The sequence below is a fragment of the Sminthopsis crassicaudata genome, chromosome 1 (assembly GCF_048593235.1).
Source record: "Sminthopsis crassicaudata isolate SCR6 chromosome 1, ASM4859323v1, whole genome shotgun sequence".
Lineage (NCBI taxonomy): Eukaryota > Metazoa > Chordata > Mammalia > Dasyuromorphia > Dasyuridae > Sminthopsis > Sminthopsis crassicaudata.
The window spans coordinates 41,880,193-41,896,320 of NC_133617.1; the positions used below are offsets into that span (position 1 = coordinate 41,880,193).

A 16,128-nucleotide genomic window follows, 5' to 3' on the forward strand; every position below is an offset into this window, starting at 1 on the left:
GCTCCTGGAATTATTATTCTAATTATTTCCCTTTCTCAGAATACTCCCAGTTTGCTAGGTAGACCACTGAGAGGGCTGTTCCTTGTTGCCTACTGTTCTGTGCAACTGGAAGGGTAGAATCCTATCACTTTGGCTTCCCTTCAGCTTCCTCACCTGGGGACACATTCGATTTTTGGAAGCTCCTTGAGGAGGCGATTCCTGATGCAATCCCTCTTTTAGACTAAACGTCTCTTTGGGCAAAGCCATCACTAGGGAAGGGTGACTGGAACTTTGCCAGTTATCATCATAGATGAGCCCCTCCACTACTCAATCTGTTTGTCCTAGTGTGTGCTTCATGTTGCTTGTCTGGAATATAAAAAGCTAAGTTTTGTCTTCTTTGGCTCCTCAGTATTTATCCCATTGACTGGTATATAGTAGGTGCTTAATAAATGTTAGTTGACTAGCTGACATGATAATTATTTATTAGATGCCAGTTGACTTGCTGAATGATGCTTGAGTGCAAAAACTACTTATGATGTCCTTGAGACTGGTTATTTTTCTTATTGATTGATCAGAAGTCATGTTGGTACCTCTCTGAATCTTAGAGCCCATCATAAAATGGCACATAATAAGTGCTTAATAAATGCTAAGTAGTGCAGTGAATAGAGTGCTGGACCTGGAGTCAGGAAAGATGAGTTCAAATCCAGCCTCAGATACTTACTAGCTGTGTGATCCTGGGCAAGTCACTTTATCCTGTTTGCCCTGTTTTCCTCATCTATAAAATGAGCAAGAGAAGAGAAATAGCAAAATGCTCTGGTATCTTTGCCAAGAAAATCCCAAATGGGGTCACAGATAGTCGGATATGACTGAACAAGAATGATTCTTCTCTGCACTTTATTAAAAATTTTATTTTTATGTCACTTTCATTTCTGATTATTATATTTTCTCCTTCCCTTACTCAGTTGCAACTTGTAACAAAGTATGACCTGAATTTCTTTCAAGAAATGAAAGAGGGAAAAAAAGCAATTCCACAAAATTAATCAACACATTAATTTTGTTGATCAACACATCAACTGAGTCTAACTATGCGTGCAGTGACAATACACCCAAAGTCTTCCACCTCTGCCAGGGAGGGAGCAGGGCACATTTTCTCATTTTTTTCCTCTACTACTTCTTGTACTTGTACAATTACCCAAACGAGCTTGGATTAAAATGATGATGGTGGGGAAAATCTTCTATGCTTCCTTTACTCCTCCAGGGGGATAGCTGAGGCAGACAGGTTAAGTGACTTTTCCAGGGTCATACAGCTTTAGTGTTTTGGGTTAAATTGGAATGAAAGTCTTCTGGTTCTCTATCCATGGTGTTACCTAGCTACAATAATAATTATCATTTGATCCTCATTATAGCCCTTAAGATAGGTGGAAGAGGCGTGATTGGCCGTAAGTGATAACATAGTAGGTGTTTAATAAATGCTAATTGACTAGCTGCAGAGAGGCAGCAGAAAGAGATTTAATTTTGCAGATAACAACAATGACAGATTATATTTTTCGATTTGCAAAGTGTTTTACATAAGTTATCTCATTAGATCTTTATAACAACTCTGAAAATAGGTCCTATTATTATCCCAATTTTACAGGTGAAAAAACAAGGTTGCAACTGACCACACTCACCTAGTCTAGAGCTTCATCCCCTTCCTTGTTGCTTAGTTTCTTTGCCTGAAGTTTTTCCCTGCTCCAGTGCATCCAAACACTCAGCTGTCAGTGACCTTCCTTAACTTCAGACTATGTCAACTCCCCATTCAATAAACTCTAGTTTTTGTTGCCTCCAGGAGCAAAGGAAAACTCCTCTATTTGGCTTCATAATCTGTCCCTACCTTTCCAGGATTCTTATACCTTCTCCTCCTCCACATACTTTGCTATATGGTGACCTTACTGCTCCTGAAATATGGCAGTCTGTCTCTTTTTTGTCACTGGCTGACCCCCATCTCTCCCTCCTCATCTCTGCCTCTTGGCTTTCTTCAAGTCTCAGCTACACCCCCACTTTTGGCAAGAAGTCTTTCTCAGTTTTCCTTACTCTTTGTGCCTTCAAGAGTAACCCCTTTTTATATTGTACAGATCTGTTGTACTGTGAGCTACGTGAGAACAGGGACTCAGCCTTCTCTCCTTCCCTCTCTTCCCCCCATTTCTTTGTTTTTACCACAGGGCCTGGCACGTACTAGGTACTTAATAAATGGTGAGAGGTTAAGTCATTTACTCAGGACCACTTTACTAGTGAATCTCATCTGTTATTGTTGTTCATCCTTCATTTTTGGAAGAGGACCAACTTAACCTCAGAAGTAGGATTCAAATACTTGTCTTACTAAAACCCCCTCTTAGCACTCTGTTCCAAAAGCCCTGAGAAATAAAATCCCAATTGTGGGATTTTTGCCAGCAGAGAGAGGTTGAAAAAAAGGCATTTAGGGTGGGGAGCAGAAAAAGCTTTCCCAGAACACTTTGGTAGGTGGTCCCTGACTCTTGTGGGAATCCATCAATCAACAGAAATTTATTAGTTGCCTACTCTGTACCAGGCCCTATGCCAGGAGAACTGGAGATTTATGATAGGGAAGGTATGGCCAGCAAAATCCATGGTGAAGATTCAGTTCATCCTCAAAATAAAAAAAAGATTCCAAAGAGTAATTTGAAAAAGGTTATTTTTTAAAAGAAAATACAATTCACCTGACTTGAGAAAACAGGTCTATTTCATGAAATATGTCACCTAATTCTAATTTCACTGAGCTATAAAAACATGTTTTAGAGCTCTGGTCCTATAAAATAGTCAGTGAGTTGCTTTCTGTGTCATTCTCTTTAATAACTCTATGGCCCCAAGGAACCGAAGACAGAATCACAGAACCTTAGAATTAATTGTAAGAGACCCCAGAGGCCATCCAGTCCTACTGAGGCCTGGACAAACGCCCCTCCATGACATCCTCTGACAAGTGATTATCCAGCCTTTGCTTGAATACCTCCATTGAAGAAACTGGGGGGTATTTGGCCCTAGAGAAAATTCTCACTTTGCTATTTGTTTCTTGTGTGAGCTCACACAAATTATTTGGTACTTCTGAGGTCTGGTTTCCTTGACTGTGAGTGCTTAAAGAATGGTCTCTTAGTCTTTCCAAATCTTAAGGTTATAGATTTAGATCTCAGATAATTGTTAGCTGTGTGACCCTGAACAGGTCATTTATCTACCTATCTAGGCACTGAGATGTTTAAGGGACATAGCCAGCATGTATTGGAGATAAGTTTTGAATTTTAAAGCCACTGAGAGAAAAAACCTTTCTTAATGCTTTTTTAATGGCATGGAAAGCTAACCTCCAAAGGGAGGTTGTAGCCAAGTTATCCAACTGCCTTCATTTCACAATCAAGGAAACTAAGACTCAACTATTCCACATGGCTCATCTAAGCTTACATAGGTAGCTACAGTTCCTCTTCTTCAGGCTAAACATCCACCTGTTTCTTCAATACTAATTATAAAAATGATAGAATCTTGCAGCTAGAAGGGAGCTCTGAGGTCATCTGGTCTAGCCTAAGCTCCCTAGATAATTTTGTATGCTGGTGTTTTAGTCTAGAGATCCAAGGTTAGCTTCCCATGCCATTAGTCAAGGATTAGGGAAGGTTTTCTTTCTCAATGGCTAGAGAACTGGCTTTAACGTTCAAGATTTACCTCCAGTACTGCTGGCAGGGTCACATAGCTAACAATTATCTGAATCCAGGGCTGGTGCTCTATCCACTATGCTACCTAGCTGTCTTTATAGTTAGCTTTTTTTCCTTTCCTTTCCTTTTTTCCCCTTTCTTTTCCTTTTTCTTTATTATTCTCCTTCCCTTCCCTCTGTCCATCCCATTCTTATCTGGAATAGTATGCCTAAAGGAATGAATTTATAATTCCCTTTCCCTCGGTCCCTCCCATCTTTACCTAGAATGCTCTGCCCAAAGGAATGGATTTATTATTCCCTTTCCCTCTGTCCCTTCCATCCTTATCTGGGATGCTCTGCCCAAAGAAATGTATATTTTGATCGCTGAAATCTAAGACCAAGCCTCAAATCCAAATCATTCTGGTTCTCTTTGAAGACCTACAATAGGCCCCATGCCAAGCCCCACTTGGTCATTGAACCCTGATTAGCTCAGAATTAATATAAATAACAACTTTTTTCTGTTTTAGCTAGAAACCCTGATAATGTTCCCCTTCTAGAACGAGCTTTTATTTTTTAATTTTTTTATCTTTTGACTAGGTGAAAGAAGCCATTTTCTGCCTCATTTCTTACCTATCCTTAATCATGAATTGAGCATTGTTTCAGTCAAACTGAAACCTGTTAAAAATCTTAGTTAAAGACCAAAATCTTCCACTTGATCTGGAGCCTTTTCCAGGCATTCTGATCTATCTCTGGCTGCTGGACCCAGATGGCTCTGGAGGGGAAAGTGAGGCAGGGGACCTTGCACAGCCCTCCCTCACTTAAATCCAATTCACATGCATGTCATGGTATCATTTCTGATGTCATGGCCATATTCAAGAGTGAAGGACAAACAAATATTTCAAAGAAGGCACCACCTTGCATTAGTAAAGAGCCTTTCCTCCTCTGGGAGTTCCCTGATACTAATGAAATTACCAGCTCAATCCCTGCCTCCACTCAGTTTTGCTCATTTTTATAGATTCTTCTTTTGTGCATTTCTTTTAAGGATCTTAGACTTAACGAAGGGCTTCGTAACATTGTAGTAGAGTGGTTTGTCTGGGACAAAGTGGTCCTCAATTGCTCTGCCGAATTTTGGGGCTCTGACACTATTCTGGGTAATTTTTGCCTAAGGACACATACCACCGCCCTTGCAATCTTGTACACTTGGCAGTATTTTGTAAAAGGCCTCTTTTGGCACAATAAATGATGAAAGAGTGTTTTTCCTTTATGGAGTTTTTTTATTGAGAATGTTTCATATTTACAACTCCGGGGAAACTCCAGCGTGCTTCTCTGGCCTGTTCCTTCTTAAGGAAACAAACATTTATGTGAAGGACAGGGAGGATGGGTGTGGGGCACACGTACATCATGGGCTGGGTTCCAGCACTATATTAAGCCAAATGTATACACATATCCATATGTTGGCAAACCCATCTAGAGAAGAAAAATAGACTACTCAAAGTTCCTAGGAGCCCATGAGACATCACAATAATAGTTTTATATACGGGTCAAGTAAAAACCAGTAAGGATGACTAGATGTCTGGGTCGATAGAATTCTAGATCTGGGGTCAACAAGACATGAATTCAAATCCAGCCTCAGGTAAATGACTAGCTGGGCAACTTACACAACTTGGGTAACTTAATTCTGTTTGCCTCGTATTCTCATCTGTAAAATGAGCTGAAGAAGGAAATGGTGAACTACTCCAGACTCTTTGCCAAGAAAGCATCAAATCTAGTCGTAGACACCTACTAGCTGTGAGAGCCTGGGAAAATCATTTAGCCTTATTAACTTCAATTTCCATATCTGTAAAATGGGACGGAGAAGAAAATGGCAAACCGCTCTAGCATTTTTGTCAAAAAACCAATCAAACAACCAATTGGGATCATGAAAAACTGGACATGACTGAACCACAAAAGAGGATTTGAAAGGGAGGAAGAAAAGGGAATGAAAGGGAACAAACATTGATTAAATGTTTCCTTAGTGCTAGCACTGTGCTAAGGACTTTACAGTGTGTGATCAACCTAGAAAGATATATTGAGTCAAGAAAGGTTGAAATGAAGAAATGCAAGAAATTTATAGCATTTCAGAGAAGGAGACACGGAAGCAGATACCCCTGAGTCGTCCCTTTTACTGGGAGATTGAACGCTGAGTCTTGCTTATACCTCAGGTTCCCAAAGATGAGAAATGATTCATAATCTTGCTCCTATACTATTTTACAAATGAGAAAGCTAAGGGATTATAAGCAGTTGGTTCAAGGTCACATCAGTAGAAATGGCAGAGATGAGATTTGATCCTAGATCTCAGTTCTAATCCAGCATGATTTCCATGGTTCAATACTGCCTATAAATACAGGGCACCATGGCAATTAGACAAGTGGGAAATGTGACAAAGGAAGCTGATACCCCATCCAGCAGTGATTCAATATTCCTTGGGTCAGTGGGGATTTAATACCCATGGAGCATAATGGAGGGGAAAATCCAGGTAATGATTTAATAGCATCTGCCGTAGTTTTCTTATACAAGATATCTCAAGTTAGGGAGCGAGGGAGAATTTGGTGCTATCTGAAGGACAGTGCTACATCTGGATTCTGGAAGGGAGACACAGGAACCAGTGGAAATAATAGAGGCAGCTAAGTGATAGGCACAATATGGAGTTAGTTGGGAACACCTGAGTTCAAATCCTTCTGGGTAACCCTTGGCAAATCATTTAAATTCTCTGTGACTCAGTTTTCTCATCTGTAAAGTGGAGATAATAATAAAAACTATCTTCCATGGCTGTTGTAAGGATCAAATGAGATAGCAATTGTAAAATACTAAGTACAATACCGGGCATATGGCAAGTGCTATCTAAATCTTTATTATTATTATTATGAATGCTTTGCAAATTTTAAAGTGAAGAATGGAATAAGCATTTTTTAAACATCTGGTTTGGTGGGACATTGGATAGAATTATAGATTCATAGAATTTTAGTTTTGGGAAGGAATTTAGAGGCCATCTAGCTCAAAACTAAGGGGCAGCTAGGTGGTGCCATAGTGGAAAGAACACTAGTTTTGGAGTCAGGAAGATTCATCTTCCTGAGTTTAAATTGGGCCTCAAACACTTACTAGCTGTATACGATCAAGGACAAGTCACCCAACCCTATTTGCCTTAGTTTCCTCATTCGTAAAATGAGCTGGAGAAAGAAATGGCAAACAACTCCAGTTTCTCTGCCAAGAAAATCCTATATGGGGTTGTGAAGTGTCAGACATGATTAAAATGACAACTGAGCAAAGTATCTACTATGTCCCCATCTGTGTATTATTTCATTTGATCTGCACAACAACCCAGGGGAAGAGGGTTCTAAGTGTCTGAGAAATGAGTTTGGTTGAATTCAGGTTTTCTGACTCCAGATCAAGTATTTCTCTCCACTGGGTCATCTGTCTTGTTCAGCTGAAAATATGGATATTTGGCTATCATTCAGGCCTAAGTAGTTATTGGAGTTATTCCATCAATACAATTTCTCTTTCCCTCAGTAGAAAAAAGATTAATTTAATTAGTTAATAAAATAATTTAATTAATTAACAAAAGTGAATTAAGCTTAGTTTCCTTTGGGTTAGTGGCTTTGTTCAATTTAATTCAACTAAATAAATATTTATTTTAGTTTTAAAATTTTCAATAGTATTTTATTTTTCCAAATACATGTAAAGATAGTTTTCAATATTCATATTTGTAAGACTTTGTGTTCCAAAATTTTCTCCCTCTGTTCCTTACCTTCCCCTTCCCCAAGACAGCAAGTAATCTGACATAGATTAAATATCAACCTGTATTTTATAAAAAGATAAAACATTATCTGAATAGAATGGAAGCTTGTTGAGGGCATGGACTGTTTCAGTTTTATATCCCTAATGCTCAGCACAGTGACTGGCATATAATAAGTATTTAATAAGCACTGGATCCATTCAATCAACAAGATTTATTAAATTTGTTGTTGTCGTTTCATTGTTTTTCAATTGTATCATATTCTTTCTGATCCCATTTGGGGTTTTCTTGGGAAAGACCCTGGAATGGTTGGCCATTTCCATCTTCAGCTCATTTTACAGTTGAGGAAATTGAGGCAAACAAGGTTAAATGATTTGCCCAGGGTCATAAATCTAAATACCTGAATCCAGATTTGAACTCAGGAAAATGTCTTCCTGACTCTAGGCTTGGCACTCTATCTACTGAGCCAAAAAGCTGCCTACTTATCAAGTACCTACCATGCATTCTAAGCCCTGGAGTTATAAAGACAATAAGAAAGAAAGAAAAAAAAGAAAGGAAAGAAGAAAGAAAGAAAAAGGAAGGAAGGAAAAAAGGAAAGAAGGAAGGAAGAAGAAAAGAAAGCCTCTAATTTTAACAAGTTTATATTTTATCAAATTGCTTATCAAGAATCTACTAGTTTTAGGAATATACAAGAGAGATGCCAAAGATACAACAAAATTATTTCCTGCCTTCACTGCATCTTTATTCTGTATCCAGTTAGGAATTTAAATCTTTGGTGAAGATGAATTTTGCTTGAAAATTGCAAAGTGCAGGGTAAAGAATGTAAAGCCATTGATATGATCTTAGATCTAGATTTGGCAAAAACCCAAGGGTCCATTCCATTCAACCTTTTTATTATATAGAGGAGAACATTGAAGCTCTTAAAGGGAAAGGAGCTTGCCTAAGCTTACACTTTCGCTCTTTAGATGCAGTTGGTGTTCATTTCCTTTTACCATGCTGCCTCAATAATTAGAAATCCACTGTAAGTCTTCAAAGTGGGTTCCAGCCACCTGCTTTTTCTTTCACTTCCATCTTTTGTACAGTTTGTAATAATTTTCTATTTATTGTCATTTACTTTCAAGGATTATTGAGGCAACCAACTACAAAAGGCACTTGATAATAGCTACCAGTCACCTTATTTCTCTGAAGGTAGAACCACCACCGATGCTATCCCAGAACTTGTCAGGATCACCTCTGATCACTATACGGCTCACACACACCCTGGTAAGTTTTATAACGATGTCCGTTGTCTCGTCATCCTTTGGTTATTTTGAGAATTGGTTTGTTTTTGCAATTCCTAAAGTATTAATAACTTTGAGTTGCTGTTATTGTTTTATTTTCAAACAATGCCTGTCATGTTGTCACCTTTTAGTTTGGTTAGTTTTTGTAATTCCCAAAACATTAGTACTATTTGCTTTTCTTCTTTTTTTTAATAATTTTCGCCATATTGTCACCCTATGGTTTGTTTTAAGAATTGTTTTGTCTTTGCAATTCCCAAAGTATTAATAACTTTGAGTTGCTGTCATTGTTTTATTTTTAAACAATGCCTGCCATGTTGTCACCTTTTAGTTTGGTTAGTTTTTGTAATTCCCAAAATATTAATATTATTTACTTTTTTTTTTTTTTTTTTTTTTTTTTTTTTTTACAACGTCCACTATACTATCATCTTATGGTTTATTTTAAGGGTTGTTTTGTTTTTGCTATTTACAAAGTATTAATGCTGTTTGGTTGTGTTTTTTTCTTCCACCCACAGTGTCCGCTAATGTTGTCACCCTGTGGTTTGTTTTAAGGATTGTTTTGTTTTTGTGATTTCCAAAGTGTTAATACAGTTTGCTTGGTTTTTTACAATGCCCACCATGTTGTCATGTGGTTTGTTTTGAGGATGCTTATTTCTGCAATTTCCAAAGTATTAGTTATCCCTCCCTTCTCTTTTAAAAATAATATCTATTAAGTCCCTGTGGTTTGTTTTTGTAATTCTGGAAGAATTAATAATGTATGGCTGGTTTTTTACAATTTCCGCCATGTTGTTATCCTGTGGTTTGTTCTGGGGTTAGGTTTGTTTTTTGCAATTCCCAAAATATTAATACCTTTTGGTTATTTTTTTTAACAATGCCTGCCATGTTGTCACCTTTTAGCCTGGTTAGTTTTTATAGTTTCCAAAGTATTAATACAATTTGCTTTTTGTTTGTTTTTTGCTTTTGCTTTTATAGTGCCCATCGTTGTGGTTTGTTTTGAGGATTGCTTTGTTTTTGTAATTCCCAAAGTATTAATACTATTTGGTTGGTTTCTTGTAATGTCTACCATGTTGTCACCCTGGGTTTCTTTTGGGGTTAGGTTTGTGTTTTTGCAATTCCCAAAATATTAATTTTTTTTTTTTTGTTAACAATGCCTTCCATGTTATCATTTTTAAATTTGGTTTGTTTTTGTAATTCTCAAAGTTTAATATTACTTGGTTATTTTCTTTTTACAATGTCCACCATGCAATCTGTGGTTTGTTTTGAGGACAAATTTATTTTTTCAATTCCCAAAGTATTAATACACTTTGGTTGGTTTTGACATTGCCTATCATGTTGTTGCTTATGGTTTGCTTTTGCAGTGTCTATAGTGTTAGTATCCTTTGATTTATTCTTGTAATGCCCATCATGTTGTCATCAATTGGTTTGTCTTGGAGATGCACACTATATTATTATCCTTTAGTTTCTTTTTTGTGATGTCTGAAATATTAGTACCCTTAAGTTTGTTTTTGTGGTGTTTCCTATATTGTTACCTTTTGGTTTGCTTTTAATGATGCTCATGGTATTAATATATTAGTTTGGTTTTGCGTTGCCCACCATGTTATTAAACATTGTTTTTATAACCCATGAGATATTAATTCACTTTAGTTTGTTTTGGCAATACTCACCATATTGTGCCTCTTTGGTTTGTTTTGGCAATGCCTGACATCTTGTTATCTGCTTTGTTCTTGTGAAATCAGACCAGTTGGTTTGTTTTTTTTTGTGTGATATTTCCATATTACTAACACTTTGACTGTTTTTGCCACATCTGCATGCAATAATAGTACTCCCTGACATATTTTTTGGAATCCTATTACATAACTATGATTTGGTTTGTTTTTGTAAAACTTGCAAATAATACCTTTTCATTTGTTTTTACAATGTTTACCATATTGTGACTCTGGTTTGTTCTTGCATTTTAGAATTTCACAGTTCTGTGGTCATACTGAGAGAGTTTCTAGGATGATATTGATACTGGTGAAAATCAGCATCATCTTATCATGAGCAGCCCCATCTGAATGGTTTTATCATGGTCCTCAAGTAAAAGTGGTACTCAGTTTGTGGTGACCATTAGTCTGGTCACAGAGTTTCACTACTGAGCAGTAAGACTTTTGAGAAAAGATTAAGGTTGCCTAATATGATCATGCTGCTTCCGTAAATGTTTCTTGAAATGATCATAAACGGACGTTTGGGGAAATAACACTGTTTGATTCTTAATTATCTTGTCTTATTGCCTCTGGCAAGGTAAAGCAATTTGTTTTGGCTGGAAAGAACAGAAATGATTATCCACTTCTTTGTTTAAGAATGCTCTGAGTGATAAACTAGTTGCTGCAGTTCTGTGTAATACATTTTGGGCTGCTCAAGATCTCTCAATGAGTGAAGAAGATAATGGGAATGGTTGTGTAGATATGTAGAAAAGAACTAATCTTTTTTTTTAAAATAGATTTTATTAATATATCTGGTCTTTATACCTACTTTTCTATCTTTCCCTTTATCCATTCCTCTCAGAGAGCCATCTTTTATAGCAAAGAGATTTTTAAAGACAAAGAATTAAGCAAAATGAACAATACATTTTAAAAAAGTATTGTAATCCTACAATACAATACAATACAATACCTTATTATCCTAACACCTGACATTTTCTGAAATATTCTACAACTGGAGCCCTTTATCCACCCCTGTCTTTAGAAAGGAAAAAGGGGAGGTATCATCTTATATTTCTTCTTTGGGATCAAGCTTGCTCCTTACAATTTTGCATATTCATTTTCAATTTTTGTGTGACTGTTATTCTTAATATTTTCAATAAACAGTAGAATTTCTTGTTACTTTAGGTAACATGATAGGATGGTATGTGTATACATGCATGTGTTTGTATTTGATCAAAAACATATATGTTAGCATGACTGAGCTTGGAACACAGTATTGCTAAATAAATAATTATCTTTTTGATAGATGATTACCTAAGAATGTTTTATTTTTTAAAACAAAATCCACAAGGTTTATTGATGCTGTTCTTGCATCACAATTACTTCTAGACAATCTCTCCCACTCATGTCTAATATTTGCCCATCCCCCCCCCTTTTTTTTGGCTGAGCCAATTGGGGTTAAGTGACTTGCCAGGATCACACAGCCAGGAAGTGTTAAATGTCTAAGGTCATTTTTGAACTCAGGTCTTCCTGACTTCAGGGCTGGTGCTCTATCCACTACACCACCACATATTCCCTTTTAACAAAAGAATCATAGAATTCAGCAGTGAATAGAGTTTCTGACCTTCAAGAAGACCTGAATTTAAATTTTTTTTGGCTGTATGAGTCCGGGTAAGTCACTTAACTTCTAATCACTTTTGTTTCCTTCTTTATAAAATAGGGATCCTAACAGAATACATTTCCCAGAGTTGTTGAGATTAAATAAGATCATATTTATATAGTTCTTTGAAAACCCTAAAAACTATAAAAAAGTAGTTATCATTATCTAATGAGTGAAGAAGATAAGGGTATTGGTTGTGTAGATATGTACATTTAATTTAATTCAAGTCACTCACTAGAAAGAATGACAAACACGCCACACTCAGAGATGAATAGTTAAACAAAAATCAATACAATAAACATGGCTGATATTGTCTGCAACACTGTCCCTTTGGAGCTCTAACATTGTCTATAGGAGGGCACCATGTTGTGTTACGTGGGCTTTCATCCCAAAATTGGCCGAGCTGGTTACTCAGAGGTCAGCATCCTTAGAATTCTTTTCACTTACACATGTGGAGTGATTTCCTCTATTTCTCTCAGCATCTGTTCATAAATGTCTTCCCATGTTTCTCTAAATTCCTCATATTCATCCTTTCTAGACACATCATTCTATCATATCCTATTCATATGCCATAGTCCGTTCAGACAGCCCCAGCTGAGGGGCCTGTTCAGCAAATGTTTTACATGTTAATAATTTAGATTATAAGCTCCTTGTGGGTTGAGACTTACTTTTGCTTCTTTCTTTATCCCTAGCACTTAATAGAGTACCTGGCACTTAGTAAGTGCTTAATGTTTATTGATAGAAAGGATGAAAAATAGTTGAGGTGACTATAGGTACAATGCATTCATTACAGCTTGTTTAGGATGCATGGATGCATTACCTCTGAGCTGGAGTCCTCTTGCTTAAAAGAGGAATGTTGGATTTTCTCATTTCTGACAATTAACAGGATAATAATTTGGCCTAGAGCAGGAATGGGTTGGTATCCCCAGCACATAGTAGGTGCTTCATATTAATTATTTTTATTAATATGATTTATTTGCTAATATTGTATTGCATTGAATTTCTCAGCCTCCAGTTGAATGAAATCCCTTGAAATGTTACAATTGCTTATAGGGAAGCAAGAATGCCTTCTTTCAGGATTGGAAGCATTGGAAAAGTTTGTCAGAGCACCAAGTTGGGCATTTTTAGTGGCTCTTAAGGAAATTATAGAACAGAATTCAAACATTGCAAGCCTGTAATCTTGAATATATAAAAGGAGGGAGTGGCTCTTTTTAAAGGCAATAGAAACCTTACCCTGGGGATTTTGAGGTTGAACATTGCCTAGTCAAGAGAGGAAAATAGCTGCCTGTCCCAGCCTATGATGAGGGAAACCCAGTTCCCAGCAGTCCCCAGCCTCAGCTATGATCCCTGAGATGGGAAGGGAGAACAATTGCCTGATGGAAAGATGGAGCTCAGAACAGGACCTAGGAAGTCAGGCAGTTCACTAGAATTCTTTTTTTTTTTTTTTTTTAATACCACAGAGAAGAACTAGAAAGCAGGGGAGAGTGCATATAATTCACAGACACCTACTGACATCAAGTGTATCATCTGGGGGTAGGAGAGCTTGGGAGCCCCGGAGAGATGAGTTAACACAAGCTAAAAATGACCACCATATGGAGTTTCAGGCAGAGCAAAGGCAGCTCTGCTTTTGGCGAACACAAAGCATTGGCGATGGTTTGAGTATTTCAGAAATGTGAAATGGGAAATCAGTCTGATTTCCCATTACCTCCCTCCCACTCTCCCAGTTTCAGCCAAATTGGCCTGCTTGAGCTATATGACATTCAATCTCCCATCTGTAACTTTTGCATGTGTCCCCCATGCCTGAAATATCTTTCTTCTTCATCTCTATCTTCTGACACCCCTGGAAGCCTTGACTCTGTTCTCCATGTTCTGCAGGATTCACCCAGTTGTTAGTATTCTGCCAGCTACAACAAAAATACTTGGAACATCTCACAGTTTTTGTTTACCTAAGTCCTTATTGGATTCCCTTGCTAGAATTCGAGTGCCTTGAGAATCAGTCAATCTTGGATGCTCCATCCATCCACCAGTAGTTACTAAACCGTATCATGTGGGAGGCTAGGGCAGGGGCTGTGTGGTGTTTGCATTTGGATCTATGTCCCTGATGCCCATCACAGTACCTTATCCTTAGATGCTTAGGAGACATATTTGTTGAAATTTAATAGAATCAAATTGGATACCAGCAATAGGAATCATTCCGTGTGAGTCGATCAACTCATGCACATTTATTAAACACCTACTAAGCACTGTGAAATCCTGGGTTTACAAAAAGGGCAAGAAACAGTCTCTGCTCTTGGGAGTTCACAGTGAGGGGAAACACAAATGCAAACAACTACATATAGGCCTTTGGGTCACAAGATATGTACAGGATAGATTGGAGATGATTAATAGATGGATGACATCAGCATTAGGGAGTATCAAAATGGTCAAAAAGGTTTCTCGGAGAGGTAGGATTTTGGTTGGACTTAAAGGAAACTAGAGAAAAGAAGGGATGGGGATAAGGAGGAAGAGCTTTCCATGCATGGAGGATGGCCATTGGTCACACTTGGAGTTAGCAGATGGAGGGTCTTGACTGAGGAACACAAGGAAGAAAGTGTGAGGCTTGGGAAAGTAAGTGGTAATCTTAGATAAGAGAAGACCCAAGAAAGGGAAATCTTTTTTGTTTTCAATGTTTTAAGGATCATTGTGAAGAAGAGGATTGGAGGTATTTCACTTGACTCTAGTGGATAAAAGTAGAAAAAATGGGGATAATTTTTAGAGAAGTACATTTCTGATTTCATGTCAGGAAAAACTTCCTAATAACTTTGTTGTTCAGTCATGTATGACTTTCTACGATCCCATTTGGGAGTTTCTTGGCAGAGATACTGCAGTGGTTTGCCATGTCCTTCTGCTCATTTTACAGATGAGGAAACTGAGGGAAACAGGGTTAAGTGACTGGCCCAGGGTCATGCAACTAGTTAGTGTTTGAAGCTGGATTTGAATTCAGGTTTTCCTGACTCCAGGCACAGGACTATTCACTGTACCACCCAGTTCCCTAATACTAGAGCTATCCAAAAATGTAATGGACTGCTTTGAGGAGATAGTAGATTCTCTCATTTTAGACATTGTCAAACAAGGCTAGACGACCACATGCCAAGGATATAATAGAGGGGATTCATGCTAAGGGATGGTTCATAAAAAATGGTCCTGGAGGTCCCTCCTAACTGTCAGGAGCTACGGTTCTGTGAATTGGAGGGGAGCAATCAAAGCAAATAGCATGAAACTTCACAAGGACAAATCTTAACCATGATAATCTGACCTGTGACATCTGAAAGGAACACATCAGGTGAGAATGAATGTGACCTTCTTAAAGATAGCATGGTGGAAAGGACAGCAGGGAGGCTTGTTAAGTGACTTGGTCAGTGTCCTATATAGGACAGCAGGGAGGCAGGATATGAATTCAGGACTTCTGGTCCAATGTTTTACCTAGATATCTTCTGAGCTTTCTTCTAGCTCCAAGTCATTTAACCTCCCTGAGCCTCAGTTTACTTATTTTTCACAAAAAGGGGATTGGATTCTGCATTTGTATGTTTGTTGATTCTGTAATGTTCTATGATTCTGTAATTTCCATGAAGGTCTCAAAATCTTCATGAATTTGGCTGAACGTCTATTCTGGCTGATGGAAACACAACCATTTGGCAAGTGGAGCTGTGAATATACTTAGCCCAAGCTCTCATCACATGATGCTGCCTTTGTTAAGCACATCTGCTGAGAAGGGATGGGAAAGGACCTGGTAAATCACAGCAGATGTCAAGAGGAATGTGGAGGAACTGTAACTGTAGATTGCACAAGAAAGAGGAGAAGGTTCATTCTTTCAGGGAGCAGAGTCATAGGACCAAGAAAGGAGAGTTCATTGAGATAGTGTTGTCTCAGCAAGAGCATCCCAAGATGAAGGCTCCAGTACATCCCAATGGAGGAATGGGTGTCTTAGAATCAGCTTCTGTGGATGAGGTGGAAAAGTCATTTTAGTCATATTTTTAATGATTGCACAAATGTATTCAAATCACTATTATCTTCACTATAGATTGGTGGCTTCTCTAGCTGGCCTGCAAAGT

General features: G+C 37.8%; 1 protein-coding gene across 2 annotated transcripts in view; it reads left to right on the plus strand.

Annotated features, from left to right (window-relative positions):
• The window catches only part of ADGRD1 (adhesion G protein-coupled receptor D1), a 435,558-nt gene that overhangs the window by 71,152 nt on the left and 348,278 nt on the right, over positions 1–16,128 (plus strand). For both annotated transcript variants that reach the window (XM_074299712.1, XM_074299710.1), the window contains one exon: positions 8,540–8,681. In XM_074299712.1, coding sequence (XP_074155813.1) covers positions 8,540–8,681 — 142 coding nt within the window. The remainder of the gene's footprint in view (positions 1–8,539; positions 8,682–16,128) is intronic.